The 23,315-nt window shown below is 33.0% G+C and overlaps 1 protein-coding gene across 1 annotated transcript in view; it reads right to left on the bottom strand.

Moving 5' to 3' along the window:
- LOC141295719 (grainyhead-like protein 1 homolog) overlaps window positions 1–21,342 on the bottom strand; it is a 29,556-nt gene extending 8,214 nt beyond the window's left edge. Inside the window, exons 1-12 of the mRNA XM_073826985.1 lie at window positions 21,201–21,342; window positions 19,255–19,441; window positions 17,931–18,004; window positions 16,506–16,842; window positions 15,973–16,055; window positions 15,522–15,678; window positions 13,972–14,083; window positions 13,268–13,362; window positions 8,980–9,226; window positions 8,740–8,870; window positions 3,403–3,431; window positions 3,022–3,107 (exon numbers count right to left, since the gene is read on the bottom strand). Coding sequence (XP_073683086.1) covers window positions 3,022–3,107; window positions 3,403–3,431; window positions 8,740–8,870; window positions 8,980–9,226; window positions 13,268–13,362; window positions 13,972–14,083; window positions 15,522–15,678; window positions 15,973–16,055; window positions 16,506–16,842; window positions 17,931–18,004; window positions 19,255–19,441; window positions 21,201–21,220 — 1,558 coding nt within the window. The 5' untranslated portion in view covers window positions 21,221–21,342. The remainder of the gene's footprint in view (window positions 1–3,021; window positions 3,108–3,402; window positions 3,432–8,739; window positions 8,871–8,979; window positions 9,227–13,267; window positions 13,363–13,971; window positions 14,084–15,521; window positions 15,679–15,972; window positions 16,056–16,505; window positions 16,843–17,930; window positions 18,005–19,254; window positions 19,442–21,200) is intronic.
- Between the last annotated feature and the right edge of the window lie 1,973 nt (window positions 21,343–23,315).

The raw sequence follows: 23,315 nt of genomic DNA, 5'->3' as shown, positions 1-23,315 counted from the left end.
TTTCATGTGGCAGAGGATTTGATATGCTCGTCTATTGCATGCCTTTAATAACCTTGTGTCTCACATGCTGTTCCCTATAGTTGGGGTTGCTGCTCGTGTCTATAAACACCGGTGGTGTGCCCTCCTCCCCTTTCACCCAAAAACCCCAGAAGGACTGGGCAGCATCCCAAGCCATTACTGGGAACACTGAGCTACAGCAAGGGAGGTTCAGTGATGTGGACAAGTCCGGAGTACACAGATTACACACATTACATCCTATTCCAAAGCCGACGTGTTGCCTTTGGCAAGAGGTATGGTCAAATCCACACAAACACGCACCCACCCACACATGACTGACCGTGACTGCTATTGAACAGATAAACAAGCAGAGGATGGCCACAGAGAGACAAGGCATCGAGTTGGGAGGGCCAGCGGCCTTCGATGACCTGCAAATTTCCGCTCTTTATTTACTGAATCCCACTGATGTTTGGTTGTGCATCCTTTGTTGAAGTGATCTAAACAGCAGTGATTGCCACTGAAATGTTAAGACATGCTAGTCTATAATTAGGAGCTATCTGGGTACAAACAATAGCTCTGTTCCAAAACCTAGTCAGCTGAATCACTGCCTACGACCCACATAGACAACTGCCTTCTAAGGCGGCATCCTAACGTCATGGAGGCTCATAAGTGACTGATCTGGACCACTGGGCAGAGTGACTCTGCACATCATATAAATAGTGGCCCACACACGCAACTAATAATAATAAAATCAATGATATGAGCATGTTGTTAAGCTAATTAACATTAAAATACACAGAAAGTTAATTATATGCTGTAGCACATGCAAATACTGGGTAAAATAATCAAAATTACAAACAAACAAATGATTATTATTTTTTTACATTATTAAATATGACTAATTATAATGGTAATCTAAATAAAAAAATATTTATTATTATTGTTCTACAATTATTTTTAATTATACCATTTTATGGATACTTTTCAGTACTATTTCAGTAATTATAAATGTAAATATAGGTGCATTCACTCCATGTTAGAATTGTGATTCTGACTTGTAAAACCATTCACATCTTCATAAAACTCATTATAATTACACTAATTATAACTTGTAAACTCAAAAAATAAAGTTTGATAATAGTATGCTGATAAACTAATTAACACTGTAATAATGATAAGAAAATGACATACCACACAAATACTGGGTAAAATAATACAAATTAAAAACAATAAAACAATATGTTTATATTTTAAAATAATGAATATTAATATTGCTAATTAAAAAAATATTTTATTTATTATTATTATTATATTTTTACAACTATTAAATAATATTTATTATTATTATATTTTTCAACTATTAAGTCACATAGATTACTATTATATTTTTACAACTATTAAATAATAATAATCATTATAAATTACAAAAACAATTTTATTTATTAATTATATTTTTTACCATGATTAAATAATATAGATCATACTATTTTACAACTATTAAATAATATTGATTATTATATTTTCAACTAATAAATAATATTTGTTATTATTATTATATTTTACATCTATCAAATAATATTTGTTATTATATTTTTACAACTATTAAATAATTATTATTATTAATTACAAAATAATATTTATTTATTTATTTGTATATTTTTACAACGATTAAATAATATAGATTACTATTATTATATTTGTACAACTATTAAATAATATTTATTATAAAATAAAAAATAAAAATTTTCTTTACAACTATTAAATTACAACGATTAAATAATATACATTACTATTATTATATTTGTACAACTATTAAATAATTATAAAATAAAAAATATATATTTTCTTTACAACTATTAAATAATAATTATAAATCACAAAATAATATATTTATTTATTTATTTATTATATTTTTACAATGGTCAAATAATATAGCTTATTATTTTATTTCACAACTATTATTATTATTATATTTGTAAAACTATTAAATAATATTCATTATAAATTAAAAACTGTATTTATTTATTTATTATTATATTTTTACAACTATTAAAAAATATAGATTATAATATTTTACGATAATTAATTTATATATGTATATATATATAACTATTAAATAATATTTATTATAAATTAAAAACAATATTTGTATTTACTTATATTATTATTATTTATTACCATTTATTAATATTATTAGTATCATTAATATATAATTACAAATTATTACTATTAAATAATATTTGCTAATATATATTTACACCTATTAAATAATATATATACACACATTATTATATATTTACAACTATGAAATATTATTTATTATTATTATTATGATTATTATTATCATTAAATTTTGAAAATTATTGAAAAAATATTTTAATTATAGTATTTTATCAATTCTTTTCAGTATTGTTTACATCTGAATTACTGTAATTACGAGCTCCTGACTTGTAAAAGGCATTTAAGTCCTTGTGTAGCTTGTAATTACAACTTGTAAACTCAGAAATTTCTGAGAATTGTGATTTGCACCACGTGACTGTTGTACCACCTGACTGCTGCAAATTCATTTTGGCATTGATAGTGTTGCCACAGGAACACATTATCCCCATTTCGAGGACATGAACACCTCCGAGTAGAACGTCACGAGTTGTCATCTCGCAATTATGGTAATTACAGCATGGCTTTAACTCAACCTATATTTAAAACCAAGATTTCTCTCAGAAAGTCTGCCATGTTGATTTTTCCTAAGCACACTGCAGCTCCTTTTGAGATGCATATCTTTTCCATTGCCTTGGAGTTAGTCAAAAACAACATCTACCTCTACTAGGAGCAAATGTGTTTTTGATTTAGGATGTTTTTGTGTGTGGTTACTCACATGCAACCAAATGTCATTTGCACCATAACAGTGTCGATACTATCATGCCAACAATGCTGAAAGAAACACAAAAATACCCCCCAAAATCTGTCTCATTCACAGCAGGGACAAAACAGTTGACATGCAACCCAGTTCCAGTTAAAACACACCTCTTTTGGGCTCATCCATCCTTGCCAGCTTATTGGGAGGTGATCCAAACTCCTCCTCGGAATAAGGTAATCTCTTCATAGCCGAGCTGAAAATGAGAGAAAGGAGGAAGAGAGATGAGACAAACAGAAAAATGCAGCAAATGAGTGTAGTTCTAAGAAAACCTCCATCCCAATAGAAAAAGAAGGCGCTAACAAGTGCATCATTACCCGTGACACAAACAGAACCTGCACATTTCCTGGAAACGCTGTACAGGGAGTAGCGCTTCAGGGCAAAGCTAAAGGCCGTTTTGCTCTAGTAATGCATATTTTCAACCCGGCCTTGTCTTGAACAAGCATTGCTTACATAAATGAGCACAAAGAAGGTAAAGAACTGAAACTCACCCCTCCTCTGAGTCCTCCGGAGAGAAAGGCTGTAATGAGAAAAGACACAAAAACAATTAAGAGAAGATAAAAAAAAACATTTATTAAGAAATACCTTTAATATTTCAGAATAAGGAGACATTGTAAAAGGGGTTTTGACCTCCCAAATCCTTTACAGTAAAATGCACAGAGAGACAGAGCCTCAGTTATATATAGTGTAAAATTAAATGTTGTTTTTAAAATGTAAATGTAAATTTGTTCTATAAAAACATTACCATATAATACACAAATATTCCCTAAAGTGATGAAAAGTGATAGTAAATAAATTTAAAAAATTTATTTAACATTTTTACCAAAAAAAAAGTTAAATAAATGCTGCTCTTTAGAACTTTCTATAAAAAAAAAAAAAAAAAAAAAAACATTGATAAAAATAGGAATAATAATAATGAGTAACTGGATTAACTGCTGTTCAAAAGTTTGGGATTTTGAATGTTTTTTTAAAGACGTTTCTTATGCTCACCAAGGCTGCATTTATTTGATCAAAAATCCTGAAATAAAAAAATTAATATTGTGAAATATTATTTCAAATGTAAAATAGCTGTTTTCTATGTGAATATATTTTAAAATTGTATTTATTTCTGTGATGCAAAGATGAATTTTAAGTGCCACATGATCCTTTAGAAATCATTCTAATATGCTATTTTTTTAAATTTAATTATTATATTTTTACAACTATTAAATAATATTTATTATAAATTAAAAACTACATATTTATTATTTTTACAACTATTAAATAATTTGTATAAATTAAAAACAATATATTTAGGGCTGGGCAATTTGGCTTAGAATCAAAATCTCGATTAATTGAACATTTTAACCCGATTACGATTAATGAACGATTATTTTATTTATTAATAAAATTATATTTAATTATATTTATATAATACTTATTTTTTTGCCCTCATAGTTCACTGACAAGTTTTGTACAGTAAATATGTTCACATATTACAAGCGAGAGATTTTTGGATGAAGGGTGCATTACTTGATTTTAAAATAATTGAAGGAAACACACTATCTACGATCTATGATTATTAATTGAACATCAGTGTTGAACAACTGAAATTAAAGCAAGCATTGCTTAAAACGAAAAGTCACATTTTTCTTAAATTAGTGAAAATAAATAACTTGCACTATTGGAAACAAAATAAATAATTTTCAATGTTTTTCATATTAAAAGTAGAAAATAAGCAGTATCTCCTCTAAATAAAATTATTCTTGTATATCCTGTAAATACTTTTTACTGTATAAATACTGTTTAAGCTCTCCATCGACATGTCGGCGGAATAACGGAACGGAGCGCTTGTGTTTTTTAAAGGGAAAGTAATTGAAATAATCTTCCTGGAAAAATTTTAACGATTATAGGTTCTGAATGTCGATTTCGATTATTTTTCGATTAATCGCCCAGCCCTAAATATATTTATAGTTATATTTTTATAGCCATTAAATAATACAGATTATTCTAATATTTAACTATTAATATATATTATTCTTATTATATTTGTACAACTATTAAATATTATACATTAAAAACAATATTTTTTATTTATTTATTATATTTTACAACCACTAAATAATATTTAATATTACCATATTTTTTACTTTATTATATTATTATTTTTAACTAATATTTAATATATTATTATTATTATATATTTACAACTATGAAATAATATTTGTTATTATTTGTTTTTAAAGATGTTTCTTATGCTCATCAAGGCTGCATTTATTTGATCAAAAATCCAGAAAATATTGTGAAATATTATTTCAAATGTAAAACAGCTGTTTTCTATGTGAATATATTTTGAATCTAATTTATTTCTGTGATGCAAAGCTGAATTTTCAGTGTCACATGATTGTTTAGAAATCATTCTAATATGCTAATTTTTTTTATCAGTGTTGAAAACAGTTGTGCTGCTATATATTCAGTTAGAAACTTTTCAGGATTCTTTAAACTGATAAAAAGTGATAGCAAAATCTTAAAGTTTTTTTGAATAAATGCTGTTCTTTTTAACTTTTTATTCATCAAAGAATCCTGGAAAAAGTATCACAGGTTCCAAAAAATATTAATAAACACATCTGTTTCCAACACTGATAATAAATCAGCATATGAGAATGATTTCTGAAGGATCATGTGACACTGAAGACTGGAGTAATGATGCTGAAAATTCAGCTTTGCATCACAGGAATAAATTGTATTTTAAAATATATTAAAATAGAAAACTATTATTTTAAACTGTAATAATATTTCACAATATTACTTGATTTTGTTTTGTATTTTTGATCAAGTAAATGCAGCCTTGATGAGCATACGATTATTTCAAAAAACATTAAAAATCTTACTGATGCCAAACTTTTGAACAGCAGTGTTTATATAAAGAAAACAGCTGTTTAAAATTGTAATAATATTTTTTCTGCATTTTTTTAATTAAATACATGCAGCCTCTGTGAGCATATTGAGTACAGAACATTTATGTAAGCTCACATTGAAAAGTCATTACATTTTAATTTTACTTGATGTATTTTTAATGTAGGAGGAGAATTGAACATTCAGCTGAACTTGCCACAAAAATCTGTTTGAGACAAAACAATCATTTCCAGATCTCCTGCAGGACGACCGCAACCCCCCTTGTTGAAGACCCCTGGGTTAAACCATTAACACATGCTAACACATTTACCCTACTTCGGATGATTAATGATGCACTTGTAAATTGAGACCAACTTTTTTTCTTTTTCTATTTTTTGCTCTCGGTCCTGCATACTGCAATATAAACTCACCTCAAAAGACCCCCAGAGCTTAAAGCTGACCATTCAGAACGATAGCAAGAACATTTGAATCACTGTATAAAATCACATCATCTTTCCACAGCTCTGGACTTGCTTGGTTCGTGTGACACTAGAAAAGTATGGCAAAGTTCGCATTTCTTGTTCTTTTTGTGTGTGATTTGAGTGAAGAGTAAATAGGGTTTATTTTTGGCTGTAGGTATACTCTGGGTTTCAATGTCACACAACTACTGATGATCAAAGGTCATGTTTAAGGACACTGTCTAACATTTGCTCTCCTGTGCGTCATGTGATTTGAGCCGTATGGGTGACCAGGTTTTTAAGTCAAAGGTGGACGGTGAAATTAAAAGAAGGGTTCTAGCAAGAAACTAAAATACAGGTCTAAGAACATTATGGGTACCAGTGAAGTTTATGACTGGAGTAAATTATGCATGTTTTGATTTGTTAAGAAACTGCGCGTGGGCTTAAGATGTGATCCCTTGCCAAGAAACCTCTGATAACAGCCAATCCCATGCCATAAACGGCAGATTTCATAACCGCGAGAAATGATTATATTCCTTTCACTGGCTGCATCATTCTGGTCACCGTGACCCAACGGCAATCTGCTGTTTCTGTGAAATGTTTCAGCAGTTTGCACTCACACGGGCAATAAAAAGCACTAAAATGATGATGTCAATATGCTTTTGCGTACATATGCGGACGATAAAATGGAGGCTGAAATGATTCTGCTAGCAGGCCTCGTCACAGTGGCACTGACATAATTAGATAATTAATACTTTTAAAAGACCACAAATCATAATCTTAAACAGATTTTTAACACTTTCAAGTGCATTATATACAGTCGAAGTCAAAAGTTTACATCCACCTTGCAGAATCTGCAAAATGTTAATTATTTTACTAAAATAAGAGGGATCATACAAAATGCATGTTATATTTTATTTAGTGCTGACCTGAATTAGATTTCAAATAGTTGTTACCTGAAGGATCCTGAAAGATGTTTTTTTGTTTAGTGATAGTTGTTCAATCTGAACAGCCCACTGTTCTTCAGGAAAATCTTTCAGGTCCCACAAATTTTTAGTTTTTTCATTATTTTTGTGTTTGAACCCTTTCCAACAATGACTGTTTGGTTTTGAGATGCATCTTTTACCACTGAGGACAACTGAGAGACTCGTGTAACTATTACAGAAGGTTCAAACACTCACTGATGCTTCAGAAGGAAACAATGACGCATTAAGAGTCAGGGGTAAAAATTTAGGAAATTGAAGATCAGGGTTAAATTTAATTTAACTTATTTTGTCTTCTGAGAAACATGCAAGTATCTTCTGTAGCTTTTGAAGGGCAGTACTAAATGAAAAAAAATATATATTTAGGCAAAAGAAGAAAAATGTATACATCTTCATTCTGTTCAAAAGTTTTCACCCCTGGCTCTTAATGCATTGTTTTCCTTTTAAAGCACCAGTGAGCGTTTGAATCTTCTGTAATATTTCCATACGAGTCCTTCAGTTGTCCTCACTGTGAAAAGATGGATCTCAAAAGCATACAGTCATTGTTGAAAAGAGTTCAAATACACAAAAATGCTGAAAGGCTTTTTCTGAAGAACAGTAATCAGTCTAACTTTTCAGGACAAATAAGGGACTCATGAACAACTATCACTAAACAAAAACAAAAAAAACAGCTGTGGATGATTCAGGTAACAACACAGTATTAAGAATCAAGTGTATGTAAACTTTTAAACAGAGTCATTTTTATAAGTTCAACTGTTATTTTCTCTTGTGGACTATATGTAAATGTCTTTAATGTGAAATATCTTATTCAGTTCAGTACTAAACAATAAATGACATTATTTTGGCAAAATAATGAACATTTTGCAGATTCTGCAAGGTGTATGTAAACTTTTGACATCAGGTAGACATAGAAAAAAAATCATGTTGATATTTAATGACTTTTCTTAATTTGATGTAAATGAAATGAAATAACACAATTACATGCACGATTTTACACCATCTGTGTTTAATAAAAGTTATTTTAACGGGGCAACGTCATAAACCAGTGTCCTCTAACTTTTCTCCGCATTACCCCGATCTTGCATCAGCATTCTTATATATATATATAATTTTTTTCAGACTGGACCATCTCCAGCAAAGCCTAACAGATAAGATTCTAGATTGCTAATGCAAAGGCTGCAGATTTAGTGCCGGCCAAGAGTAACCCAGAAACCGGAGAGTTACTGAGTTCAAAATCAACCTAAACTATATGATTGTGCTCACATCGTACATTCTCGTATCTTATCATCAGTGCTCACATGCAATGTGTCATAACATACACTGGATAATCTACATGTGTATCAGCTGTATACTTGTAGAGCACAGTGCATTTGAGTTTCATAATGATGGAAAGCTGCAAATATAATATTTTTAGCCTTTTTTTGCACTTATTGACCCCCAAGCTCATTTGAAACTTAGAAACGTATTGTATGTCTAATATTTTTAATTGTGAAATTAAAAAAAGTGTACTCACATGACGCTGAAAGGTAGAGAAATGGATGTCAGGGATGAACAGAACGGGCTGTGTCTCAAAGTCCGTCAATGTCTTGAAAATAGTGATGTCGCTGCGCTTGTGCAGGAGGGGAACCTTGACATCTGGCCCAACTGGGAAAAACGGGCAAGGATAGAGTGAGCAACAAGTCTCTCTGGAGCTCTAGTCTCCCGTTTCTACTAAAAACTTAATGTCAAAGTAAAAAACTTAAGTTGTGCTTACAGTTTCCCAAAGGAGGGTTGACGTCAGGGCATTTGCCCTTCCTACGGGACTGTTTCCTCTCCTCATCACGGATCTTGCGCTCTGCACCCTTGTCGCAGAACACCTTAATCTGGCAGTAAGCGCGGTGGATAGGCTTATTGCTGCGGTTGTTGTAGCTGTAGGTGTCGATCTGTATGTTAAGGGGTAGGCCCTTCACTCCCTTCTGAGAGGAGAAGTCTGTGCTCAGACAGTTCACTGAGATGAAGATCTAAGGAGAGAAGTGAGGGGGCAGTTAAATGCCATTCGGTCACCATTTGATTAGTTTAACTTATATTAATTTAGATGTGTGAAGCCAAAATAAAAGCTAAATTCACCTTATTTGTCAAAAAAGAAAAAAAGTGCTTAAAGTGTATTTTTGCCTGACCTACTTTAGTCTTAAACTTCACATTAACTCTGTGGATAGCACTGCTTGTTTAGAACTTATGAATGCTAATTTCTGTAAATGCACGAGGTGAAATGTTTGTGAGAGGTGAACTGAGGACACCAGACTGTGATGGCATTATCTTTGTTCGATGTCGCCCCCTTTTGGAAACAGATTAGAAATATAGCACATTGCACATAATGTTCTTTAGACTCTGGAAGGGCTGTTCCAATAAACTAACTGAATTTATTATATGATGAAGTAGTTTAATTAGAATTCTGGCATATTAAACATCAATTATTACTGTTTCATCTATATTAATGTTTCTGGAAATACTACATAAAAATATAATTTACCGTATAATGTCACGGAAACGAATGACTCAAAAGTAGGTCAGTACACTTAATTCAATTTTAAGAAATTAAGTTGTTTTTATGCATTCAAACAATTAGACATGCTTGAACAGAATTTGGTAACAACAAAACAGAATGCGAGAAAAATTAAAACTTTTTACAGGCCACTAAAAATTTATCTTTTGTTAAACTTTTGATAAATTAATGTTAAATTGTAAAGGTTTCATGATTTTTCATGCTTTTTGATTATTAAAATAAAAATTTAGCCATTAAAAAGGAGTCCAGAAAAATTTTTACAGAAAAAAAACTGAATCCAGAAAAAAATCTTTTTTTAAATTAAACTTTTTTTTTTAACAAAAAGTCTAGAAAAATTAAAACAATAAAACAATAAAAGAAATGTATTACAGTTATAGTTAGAAGTAGTAGTAGTAAAATTAAAGCTGGAAAAAATGGAATTTAGACAAAACTAAAATGGAATTTGGGGAAAAATAAAACAAATCTCAAAAGCCCTACATATTAAGATGTTTATAGGCAATTTAGACTGAAAAAAGTGGATGTATTATTACAAATAACCGTAATAGTAATAGTGATACATTTAAAAAATAATAATAAAAATAAAACAGGAAAAAAATAGAATTTGAACAAAAATAAAATGGAATTTGGGAAAAAAATAAAACAGATTTCATAGGGCCCTACATATGACGATTATTATCGATATTACACTGAAAATGAAAAAATTACATAATAATTTTATTATACACATACATTTTTTTCTTTTTTTTTTCCAAAATTCTGAAAAATTTAAATGGAAAAAATGGAATTTTGAAAAAAATACAATGGATTTTATAGGGCCCATAAATTGTCATATTTATAGACAATTTACACTGAAAAAAAATATTTTATTATTACAAATTATTTATAGCTAGTACAGATACTTTTTTTCAGAATTCCTTTATAAACAGATCATTTATTTAAGTCTTTACTGTAATTTTTTTTTAATCAATTTAATGCATCCTCACTGAATAAAATTAATTTTACTAAAAAAAAAAAAAAAAAAAAAAAAAAATCTCACTCACCCTAAACATTTGAATGGCTGTGTATATGTACAACTAACAATATGATCAGCATCTGTTTATTCCAACCAGTGCAACATTTACTCAATTTTATTCATTGTCAGTACAGCACCTTACGTAACAATAGATTATAAACAAAAGGCCTTAGACAAAGTAAGAATAAGAATTACAAACAAACAGACTTTCAACTGCTCTGCAAATATTTGCACAGGTAAGCATTCACGCAATGCATGTAATTTCTGAAGGTGGCCGCTAGGGAGCGCCACAAACCCATTCCAACCGTCCTTTTCTAAACCTTCGGCTCGTGCCCTTGCTCTCTCAGTGTTGTCTATTTCTCTGTATCTGTCTCTCACAAGCACACAGAATCCAAACCACGCCCACTGAAACACTGCAAATAGTCGGCACACAGGAGACTGTGCACACGGATGAGTATCCTACAGCGCCGGGCCTATCTTATGATCTGCATCCTGGTTATAGGACAACACTGCTCGCTTTTAAATACCCCATTTCAGTTTTTAAACTTCGGATTGTTTACTTTAATGGGACTTATTGGAAGTACAATTACATGAATACACAACCGTATGTGCTCAGACAGATGCTTCAAAACAACTGAAAAATCAAAACTAACCAGACCGAGGCAGAGGATTTGAACTAAAATCTGTTTGTCACTTTGCGACGGGTTTAACCCGACTAGTCTCGACACACTCGTCAAACAGGATTCCATTAGATGTCAGTGCTCACTGCTCCCCCATCTGTGTTTCCTCATTCTTGATGCCATTGTTGGGCGCGTCTCCCCATAAACGCATCAGTTTAGCACAAAATTGTCCTAATGATCTGAGAACTCAGCCAAATCTCAATTATAACAAATATCAGTCAAGCATGTTCATCTGAAGAAAACTGAAGGTATTAGTCAATATTGGAAAACACCAACACTCAGCTCAAGTAACTAAACTAATCTCGGAAAGCCCCTTTATCACACTTTCTTAGGATTTCTCTTAATGAGAAACTCTTTAGTTTCCTGGGACACAGCATAGTTTGTTTGTGTTGCCTGAATAAACCTTTTGTGTGTGTGTGTGTGTGTGTGTGTGTGTGTACTCAAAGTGTTAAGGATTGGGTCTGTTTTGAGTGTAAATCTTTATGTTAGTCATACTTTTTCTAAAAGGTCACGTCTATTTTAAGATCCCTTATCCGCATACCAAAAATACATACCTAGAAATTTAACACATGGAAACATTTTCTATTGAAAGATGTTTGCTCTTATTCACTTGTAACCTCTTAAAGGAGAAGTTCACTTCCTGAACAAAAATTTACTGATATTTTACTCACCCCCTTGTCATCCGAGATGTTCATGTCTTTCTTTCTTCTGTCGTAAAGAAATTATATTTTTTCAGGAAAACATTGCAGGATTTCTCTCCATATAGTGGACTTCTATGGTGTCCACGAGTTTGAACTTCCAAAATGCAGTTTAAATGCAGATTCAAAGGGCTCTAAACAATCCCAGCCAAGAAAGAAAGGACTTATCTAGCAAAATGGTTATTTTCTAAAAAAACATTGACAAATTATATACTTTTAATCTCATATGATCGTCTTGTCTAGCTCTGTGTGAACTCCTGTTCAAGACAGTTAGGGTATGTCAAAAAACTCCAATCGTATTTTCTTCTCTAACATCAAAATAGTCCTACATCGCTGCAGAAGTACTGACCCAGTGTTTACAAAGTAAACATGCAAAGATGATCAAACGCCATTTACAAAAAAAGGTCAAACAGTGATGTAGGATGATTTTGAAAATAGAGAAAAGGAGATTGGAGTTTTTTGACATACCCTAACTGTCATGACCCATAATACAGATGAGCATTTGAGGTTAAAAAGTATATAAATCATAATTTTTTTTAGAAAATAATCAATCGTTTAGCTAGATAAGACCCTTAATCCTCAGCTGAGATCATTTGAAGCTGCATTTTGTCAGATTGGAGTTTTTTGACATACCCTAACTGTCTTGAACAGGAATACACAGAGTTCACACAGAGCTAGACAAGACGATCATATGAGATTAAAAGTATATAATTTGTCAATGTTTTTTTTAGAAAATAACCATTTTGCTAGATAAGTCCCTTCTTTCTTGGCTGGGATTGTTTAGAGCCCTTTGAATCTGCATTTAAACTGCATTTTGTCAGTTCAAACTCGGGGGCACCATAGAAGTCCACTATATGGAGAGAAATCCTGAAATGTTTGCCTCAAAAAACAGAATTTCTTTACGACTGAAGAAAGAAAGACATGAACATCTTGGATGACAAGGGGGTGAGTAAATTAACTGTAAATTTTTGTTCTGAAAGTGAACTTCTCCTTTAATGAATCTAAAGCTTTTTAACAGAACGGATGTAAAGAGGCGAATCAAATTAAAGATAAATAATGTTGTTTATTAATTAAATCTGTACACGTTAGAAGTGCCCTAAAATCTTTACCTTTGCTTCCTCACTGATGTCCCATGTGAATGAAATGGCGTTATATGAAATCTCCTCAATGTTGCTGATGGTGTTGAAGCTTTCTTTGTAGTCCGCTGTGGGAGACAAAAGGGGCTTGATTAATGAGTATAGATTAGAATCACATTTTGTAAGAGAACGGGTGCGTGAGAAAGTCTTAGTAAATGTTAATAAGCTTTTTTAGATAAAACCAAATCAGTTAAACAGTTTTTCACACATGTTGTGCTTTACTAATATAATACAGTTTTTCCATATTATGCAAGTGAATGGCTACCATCAACTATTTGATTTTCAAAATATCTTTTTTGTGTTCAACAGGAGAAAGAAAGTCACATATGCTTGGAACAACATTGAGGATGAGTAAATGTTGACAGAATTTTCATTTTTGGGTGAACTATCCCTTTAAGTCTTAAAAGGGTTGACTTTCATTGAAAGCAAGATACTGTTGTGTATCCTTTCATGCTTTACAGTGCTCATCTTTTATTTGTTGTGCTCATTGTAGACGTCACTGATGGCTCTCCCCTTGACTATTGTCTTGTCCCCACCTGCAGCCCCCCTATTTGCTATCTGTACTCGTTACTCCACCCTGAACTACACTGGACCCAGAAAAGCAAAGAGACATGAAAGTATGAGTGGGATCAGTGAGATCAAAGGTGTACCGATACCCCAAGACAAAGGCTTCTTACCAATATCAATGCATCTCTGCTTGGCTGTGTGCTGTCTCGAGTGCCAGTATTTCCAGTGCTTGAGTTGGTCATCTCTGGTTTTCTCCTCTCCGAACACTACCATCACAACACTCTGAAATTAAAAACAACACTGTGTTACTGTTTTCTATTAAAGTATGCACACTCTCAAAGAAATACTAGTACATCCAGAGGTCCAGAAAATATTTACACACTTAAAAACAGTCAAACCAAATTTATTCAGACACTTTGATCACATTATCAGAGTTTATTCACTATAGTTTAGAAAATGGAACACATTTAGAAAATACGACAAGAACTCAAGAGGTAAACTGTGTCAGAACAAATTTATTTTGATAATGATAACTTTGATAGAAAGGTATGTAACAAAACATTGTCAGGTCAAAGTGTCAAATCAGTTTTACTGGTAGCCCCTGTATGAAGAATTTTTGGTCACAGTTTACTTTATTTTGCTATCCTCATTTAAATAAATGAACTATAGTGTTCTGCACCCACTAGTAAAAAAATATCAAAAATGATATCTGGTGTCTGAATATTTTTGGCACTAATTTCATTGGAAAGTATCTAGTCACTTACAGTAAGCTACACACAAAGATGTAGGAATGTAATCACATTATATGAGAAAATATCAAATGGCTAGAAAATATATTTTTCCAGAGCCATTTTTGCAATTACTTTTAACCAAGTGGCAAAAAGGAATTTATTAGTGGATGTGAAAGTTAACAACAGACATTCTCAATTAATGTTTGACAAAGATAAAGTGTCCAAATACATTTTTTCACGTTCAACATAATTAATTGTTTTTTTTTCCGTCTGATTAAACAGACTTCTTTTGTTTTTTTTGCTTTTCCTAAATACATGCTAAGATGCATATTATACAATATGATACATAGCCATTCATTCAATGTTAAGTCTAAAGTGTTTTGGGGGTTGATTACTTTTAGTGGCTGCAAAGTACAATGAATATTATATAATTATAGAAATATTTAGTCATTCATTCATATTAATATTTCTTTAGTTATGACCCTGGACTACAAAACGTTTGTAGCAAGAGCCAAGAATACATTGTATGGATCAAAATTATATTTTTTTTATGCCAAAAATCATTTGGATGTTAAGTAAAGATCATGTTCCATGAAGATATTTTGTAAATTTCCTACCATAAATATATCCAAACCTATTTTTTTATTAGTAACATGCATGGCTAAGAACTACATTTGAGGTGTTTTTCGCAATATTTAGATTTTTTGCACCCTCACATTCCAGATTTGGAAATATTTGTATCTCAAACTAAATATTGTCCTATCCTAACAAACCATACATCAATGGAAAACTTATTTATTCAACTTTCAGATGATGTATTAATGTCAATTTCAAAACCTTTATGACTGTTTTGTGGTCCAGGATCACGTTTCTTTTATTATTTGATTTTATTTATTGTGGCTGAAGTGTCCAAATATATTTAAGAGCAACTAAACTATAAACATAACATAAAAAAAATACAATAAAAATAGTTTTAATATATATCTCACCCTGACTTTACAGATGGGGCCGTGCAGCAGTTTGCCATTGTCGGTTTCTCTGAGAGTGATGGGATAGAACTGGCCCTTGTTGAGGTACGTCATTGTGCCATCACCAGATTTCTGTCTGAGAGACTTAGAGGCTTCTAATGTGTATTCGAAATTATTACTGTTGATCAAACACACACACACACACACAAAAAAAATGGGGTCACTACTTAATACACATTTGCACCATCAAACCAAATACACCCATGACAATTTGCATGTTTGCTATTACACGGAAGAGGCAGCTTGTTATATTTGTTTTAGGCTGACGTTCATTTACCCATAGGCTATGATGAGCGCCTGTCAGGAGGATGCGCTAGTAACCCTATTCAGGTTATTTGCACACACTCATCTGATAGAATCTGAAATGTTTTCTCTTAAAAGCTTATGTTTCTGCCAGCAAGCGCTTGCTTACCCTGACACTGTGTCAAAAGTGGCATAGTCCTCTTGCTGGATGGGTCCCATGCCTAACTGGAGATCCCTTGGGAACGCAAACACCTGTAGTGGACAAAAGAGGGGCAAGAGGGCCTGGCATTAGCACAAACAACCACCATGCATTCAGTCAGTGGGAGAAAGCTGATTGCTAAAGCAAAAGAAAAAACAAACAGCTCTCCCTGTGTGTGTGTAAGGTTTTTGTGGAACTATCATTTCTAAGGAAATCCTCCCTCCAGTTAAAAAAAAAAGCAGGTAGAGAGAGAGGGAGCGGGAACGAGAGCGGGCAAGAGAGAGAGAAAAGGCCCTGGCTATTATGTGAGAGGAAAATACAGCACTTTATTGTGTAAGAGAGACAATGGCATAATGACATGCTAGCTGCTATTTTGGCATGTTCAAATAAAAATAGGGAGGGGGCTCAATACAACAATGTCTTTAGAGTCACCAGGTAAATGAAGTATTGTCTGAGGGTGGGAGACTTGAGATGTGTGCGTGTGTGTGTGTGTGAGAGCTTACATCTGAGTTCTCTGGGAAGGTCGAGTCTGGGGTGCGTGGCTGTGTGTTTGGACTGAACTGGTTGTGAGGGAGCTGAGGGTCGAATACCACCGTGTGACTGTCTGGTTCTGAGCAGTGGGGATTGGGGACTGTGACGGAGAATCCGTGTGAGGGACCCTCAGTCTTCACTGGGTAGTTTGGCCCAGGAGCAATGGATACTGTCACTGTAGTATCGGGTGAGGGGAAAAGACCTCTCTTGTCCTGGGAGTGCTGGTTTCCAGGAAGAACGATGTTTACTCCTTTCAGAACCTGGATTCGGTTCTCCCCCGATGGCTCTTGGAGAGTGGTCAGCATGGTTCTGTTGTGAATGTAAATGAATAAATATACAATATAAGATGTTTGAAAAAGTTTTGAATGACCTACAAAAAAACTGAAACATATAGAAAGTATACATTTCCCTGCTGAAATGTAGAAAACCATCACAGAAATTCCAATGGTTTCCACTACAAACCATCAACTTTTAACCATTAAAACTGTTAAAAATGGCTTTCTGTAGTGTAGTGCGTTTTGGGACATATTCCATTGGGATTTAGTGGTTTTAACAAGACACCAACAAAAGGTGACCAATTACAAGTAGAAACCCACAGGGTCCATTACAGTTTCCATTAAAACCAATACAAGTCCAATTGTAACCAGTAAAACCATTACACATTTTGTGATGATGTCTATTGTTCTGTTTTTTCAGCAAGGTTAACTGCAACACACGTTCACAAAAATGCTACGCATTGAGAAAAATGAAATATAAATGCAATATATATTAAAAAATAAGCTTCAGCTCATACTAAATGTTAAAATATGTTTGTATACAAATTACATGCTTTATATGTGGGATTTCAATTAAATGTTGTCGTTTTGTAACCTAAATGGAACGAATAGGAAGATATGTTTACCGCTTCTAGTGGACGCGCATGCGTAAGTAAGTATAGTATTTAATCTCTATGTATTTATTTATTTATTTTCCTTACATTCTTAACGAAATGGGAATCTTAGCTTGGCTTTAAACAAGAACAAAATATGTATAAAAATATAAATATCTCCGCTGAGGAGAAACCCTCTTAAAAGCATTAAACGTAACAAGGCACCGCGGCAACATGAAACTATATGCGCTTAATATTTAAAGTATTTATTAAAAAACTGTTCTTACGCTTCGTACAGCTTCTAACACTTTCTCTTTCAGTGATGTCACTGACGTGCGTCCTGCGCGTTTGTCAACAGGCCCGACGAATCAATCAAATAAGTTGTCGTTGACCGTTTCCTTTATTTATTTGTATCTATTCGTGAGCTGGTTGTAGCCCTAGCCTAGCACCGAATAATATAAAGTAGGATCTCATCTTCTCAGTATGGGAAAAACGGCATTCACTATTGCATCTTTGATGAGAGCTTCACCTTTTGTTGGGATCCACATCAGAGCCCAGGACGTCAGCCTTTGGCTGGGATATTGTTCTCTTTTCCCGCGGCACCTGGGGAAAGTAAACAAACTCTATGTAAGTCTGACCACATCCAATAGCATCAGCTTCACCCATTATATCTGCCAATGAACATATTTAATATACTAAGTGACATTTGGCAAAGAAAAATGATGTCAGATGTCACTAAATTAATTCTTCGTTATTTAGTTCCTTATATGTAACGTTATACACACAGTAAAAAAAAAAAAGTTTACATACACCTTGCAGAATCTGCAAAATGTTAATTATTTTACCAAAATAAGAGGGATCATACAAAATGCATGTTATTTCACTTAAAAGACGTTTACATATAGTCCACAAGCGAAAATAACTGTTGAATTTATAAAAAATGACTCAGTTCAAAAGTTTTCATACACTTTGATCCAAAGCTTTTTTTTTTGGTTTAAGTGATAGTTGTTGAGTCCCTTGTTTGTCCTGAACAGTTAAACTGCCTGGTGTTCTTCAGAAAAGTTCCCCACAAATTCTTTGTTTTTTCAGCATTTATGTGTATTTGAACCCTTTCCAACAATGACTGTATGATTTTGAGATCCGTCTTTTCACTGCATTAAGAGCAGGGGGTGAAAACTTTTGAACAGAATGAAGATGTGCACATTTTTCTTATTTTGGCTAAATATCAGATTTTCTTCATTTAGTACTGCCTTTCAGAAGCTACAAAAGATACTTGCATGATACTCACAAAATACCTTAAATTGTACCTGATCGACAAATTTCAAAAGTTTTCACCCTCGGATGCATTAATGCATTGTTTTTCCTTCTGAAGCATTGATGAGCATTGTATGTTGCATACAAGTCCTTCAGTTGTCCACAGTGTGAAAAGATGGATCTCAAGATTAAACAGTCATTGTTGGAAAGGGTTCAAATACACAAAAATGCTGTGGGACCTGAAGGATTTTTCTGAAGAACAGCCAGCACAACTATGAACAACTATCAATTAAAAAACAAACAGATGTGGATCTTTCAGGAAACCATACAGTATTAAGAATCAAGCATATGTAAACTTTTAAACTGGATCATTTTTCTAAATTCAACATATCTTATTCAGATAGGTCCTAAATAAAAAACAACATGCATTTTGTATGATCCCTTTTATTTTGCTAAAATAATTAACATTTTGTAGATTCTGCAAGGTGTATGTAAACTTTCGACTTCAACCGTATATATGTTTTTTATTGTGTTTGGTGTATTATTCAAATTTATTTTGCTAATATTTAATGCTTTTATATTTAATCGACTAGTCATACCTTGTAGTATTCGTATAGAAAACCCAAAGCTGCGGCGCTGTCTTCATCTCCATTGATGCTCATCATGGCCTTGGTGGCGGCTGTGAGGGGGTTCTCCAGGAACGACTTCCAGGCCTCATCCTCACTCGTGAAAGGCCGCCGCTGGTTGTACGCCGGATCATTCTGTAGCACGAGCACTGCTCGCTTACTGTGAGGAACAGTTCATAAAGAGCCGTCAGTACTAAACGAACCGTGAGTTAAATGAATCGTCAGGCAGTGTGATTTGTAAACACAAAGAGTCAAAGGGAACAAAATGATGGATGTTGAGCATCAACAATCTGAAGATGTTTTGGCATTATTGCAGGTGTCAAAGTTGACAAAAGAGCAGGCTGTTGTGAAAGGCCTTCTTTATCTTAGAATCTGTGACAAAACCGGCCCAAACAACAAATCTCTGCACAGACCGCAGCTTCCCGTTTGACAGCATGTTTCACTGGCTCTTCCAGTAAGGCGACCAGTAAAGTGTCAGAAGGAGAGTGACTTTTTTTTTTGTCGCAGACTGTGACAAAGTTCATTAAGAAAACCGGTTGTGCGTTTTCGTCATCGTTATGTCATTCTCATGAGTACCATCATCTATTATTTAGACAAAGGCGGCTTACAGAGATTGAATGTGCTCTGATTCAGTGCTCATTAAATGCATTTAAGCGTTGAAATGTCTGACAGTGAAATAAGGACAACTTTCAACTTTGAAACCTTTTAATTAGGAGGGTAAGCAGGGCGAGGTTAAAGACTTAGAAAAAAATAGAAAGAAAGTTTTAAAGTATAAACCTTATTCAGGACAGGCTTTGTCTCGATGATGGATAGTCTGTTTAGTCTCTCTTGGTTTGCTGGTCACACAACACTCCGGCCTTTAATAATGGAATGAATCCATAGAGTTGCTATGACAAACCTTTGCATCCAGGTTTGTTAGCGCGAACGGATTACGAGTAATTTGATCACTAATTGTGCCATTCTTTCTCCCTGTTTGATTTTAGCTTTGCAACCCGATAGATCCGTTATCCTGGGACAATAAAACCTTGTGGACACGCAATCCCACTTCTAAAACAAAAGAGGCGACCAAGCGCAAAATTACTAATTGCAAAATTACAAACTCCAAACACTAACTCAGGAGAGTTTTAGCTTTCTCCTCAGGATTCACAGATACAAGGTCTCACATTGCTTACGCTATGGTGATGGCCGTCAACAAAGATTTGTTTGCATGGGGGAAAGCTCAACAACGGGCAAATATTTTAAGTGTATACTTTGATATTTGTTTTTAGAAAGTTTTCCTAAACACTTTAAACAATGTACAAAGACTTAAACACTCTTCCTGAGAAGGAATTGCCAACGCCTTGAAAGCAGATGCACTCTTTCAAACTTGATAAACCATAGCATTCTAATCCATAAAATAATCAAACACGTACAGCATCACGAGATGTTTTAATGTCTAAAAACCTTACAAATTCAGCCAGTTTTGTTGCTTTTCAAAAACACAAATGTTGTTTTCCAAGAAGCATTTACTTATAATGAATGCTACCAAAATGTCAGCTTTTTCAAATGTGATTTCAATCCAAAGAGGAAAATGCGCACGCAAAAATGAACCAAACCACACAAGTCTGACAAATAGAGCACGGCGCTCGTAACTCCCGCGGCAGGTGCAGATACACCTGTGACCGTAGCAGGTCTGAACATGACAGGTGAACTGAAGAGCCCAGACAGCAACTGTGTAGCGGAATCGGCTCTCGGCTGTCAGTTCGACTCCTCATGGCAAGACTTACTGAGACAAGTCAGACTGTAGAAGCTAATCTCTGTCAGTTCCAGCAAATAAACCAAGATTAAGCAGTAAATAGTGCATGCTTTTTCAATCATGGGATCCTTTTCTGTTGATCATCTCTCGGTAGACTATGGACCTGCTACAGTGTTGAACTTACTTGTCATGCTCCTGTGACATCTCTTATGGTCGAACTGGACTTTCTAGTTGGTACTGTAAATCCGATCCTTCTTCTTCTTGTATGGAGCTACGTTTACAGGATGGGATGAGGGCTGCGTTAGAATTGCCTGTATGAGAACGGGTTTTGTTGGCTTTTCTCGCTTTTTTGGATATACTGAGAAATTGGGGCCGGTTTTACCTGTGACAGGGCACTGGATTGGATTACACCTGAGAGGAGGAGCTTAATATTCAACACTGCTCATTGCTTATGGTCTGTGCATGTTTAACTTTAACAAAAACCTAATGAAATTAACAGTGCAGTGTAATACTCTTTTTATTATTATTTTAGCATTACAAAACAGCAAAATCTTAGTATGTTTTTATTTTTGGATGAGCTTCAGTAATTCACAGTTACATTTAGCTGTATTTTAAATTTTGCAAACACATCTGATTCAGATTTATATATCATACAATTAAATACTACTTTTGTAATGTTCAAGGGCTGGAAAAAAATCATTTGAAACCATCAACCATCTATTTCATTGAAAATGAAATTCAGTGTCAGAGAAACTGTTGCTTTGTCTTATTGCATGTTGAAGATGGCCTGAGGTTGATTAAAAAAAAAACCCTGCATGTTTAACTTTAACAAAAACCCAATGAAATTAACGATGCAGTGTAATACTCTTTTTTTTTTAGCACTATGTGAGAAAATCTTAAATAAAAATTATTTGAAACCCTCTGACAGTAGCTAAGGCTCCTGTATAATGACAATTTACATTAAAAATGAAATTTAGTGTCAGAGAAATGTTTAAACTGTTGCTTTGTCTTATTGAAGATGGCCTGAGGTTGATTAAAAAACCCTGCATTTTTAACTTAAAAACCTAATAAAAAGAATGGAGCAGTGTAATACTTTTTTTTAGCACTATGTGACAAAATTGTTGTTTTTATTTCTGGATGAGCTTCAGTAGTTCAGTTACATTTAGCTGTATTTTAAATTTTGCAAACATGTCTGGTTCAGATTAATGTGTCATACAATTGAATATTACTTTTATAACGTTCAAGGGGTGGAATAAAATTGATTTAAAACCATCTACCATCTATTTAAGTAAAAATGAAATTTAGTGTCAGAGAAATGTTTAAACTGTTGCTTTGCCTTATTGCGTGTTGAAGATGGCCTGAGGTTGATAAAAAACTGCAAGTTTTACGTAACAAAAACCTACTGAAATTGACAGTGCAGTGTATTTATTATTATTATTTTATTTTAGCACTATAAAACAGCAAAATTACTCAAGTATACTAAGTATGATTTTATTTTTGGATGACCTTTAGTAGTTCAGAGTTACGTTTAGCTGTATTTAAATTTTTGCAAACATTACTTTTATAATGTTCAAGGGGTGGAATAAAAGTCTTTTAAACAATCTTACTGTAGCTAAGGCTTTTGTATAATGACAATTAACATTAAAAATGAAATTTAGTGTCAGAGAAATGTTTAAACTGTTGCTTTGTATTATTGCATGTTGAAGATGGCCTAAGGTTGATTAAAAAACACTTAACAAACCTAATAAAATTAACATTGCAATGTAATGCAATTTTTTTATTTAAATAGTTAATGTAGCTATAATTTTATCTATAGTATTTTAATTGTTGCAAACACATCTGATTCAGATATATATTTCATACAGTTGAATATTACTTTTCTAAAGTCTTTTAAACCATCTTATAGTAGCTAATGCTTCTGTATAATGACAATTTACATTAAAAATGAAATTTAGTGTCAGAGAAATGTTTAAACTGTTGCTTTGTCTTATTGCATGTTGAAGATGATCGGAGGTTGATTAAAAAAAACTTACTAAACATACTAATTTGACTAATTTCTCTTTAAATTATATGTGACCCCAGACCACAAAATCAGTCATAAGGGTCAACTTTTGAGATTTATACATCATCAGAAAGCTTTACATTAATGTATGGTTTGAGATACAACTATTTTAAAATCTGGAATCCAAGGGAGAAAAAAAAAAAATCTAAATCTTGAGAAAATCGCTAAGTTCTTAGCAAAGCATCCTACTAATCAAAAAGTACGTTTTCATATATTTACGTAGAAAATTTACAAAAT

The sequence above is a fragment of the Garra rufa genome, chromosome 21 (genome assembly GCF_049309525.1).
Source record: "Garra rufa chromosome 21, GarRuf1.0, whole genome shotgun sequence".
Classification (NCBI taxonomy): domain Eukaryota; kingdom Metazoa; phylum Chordata; class Actinopteri; order Cypriniformes; family Cyprinidae; genus Garra; species Garra rufa.
This window is presented reverse-complemented; position numbering and strand designations above follow the sequence as displayed.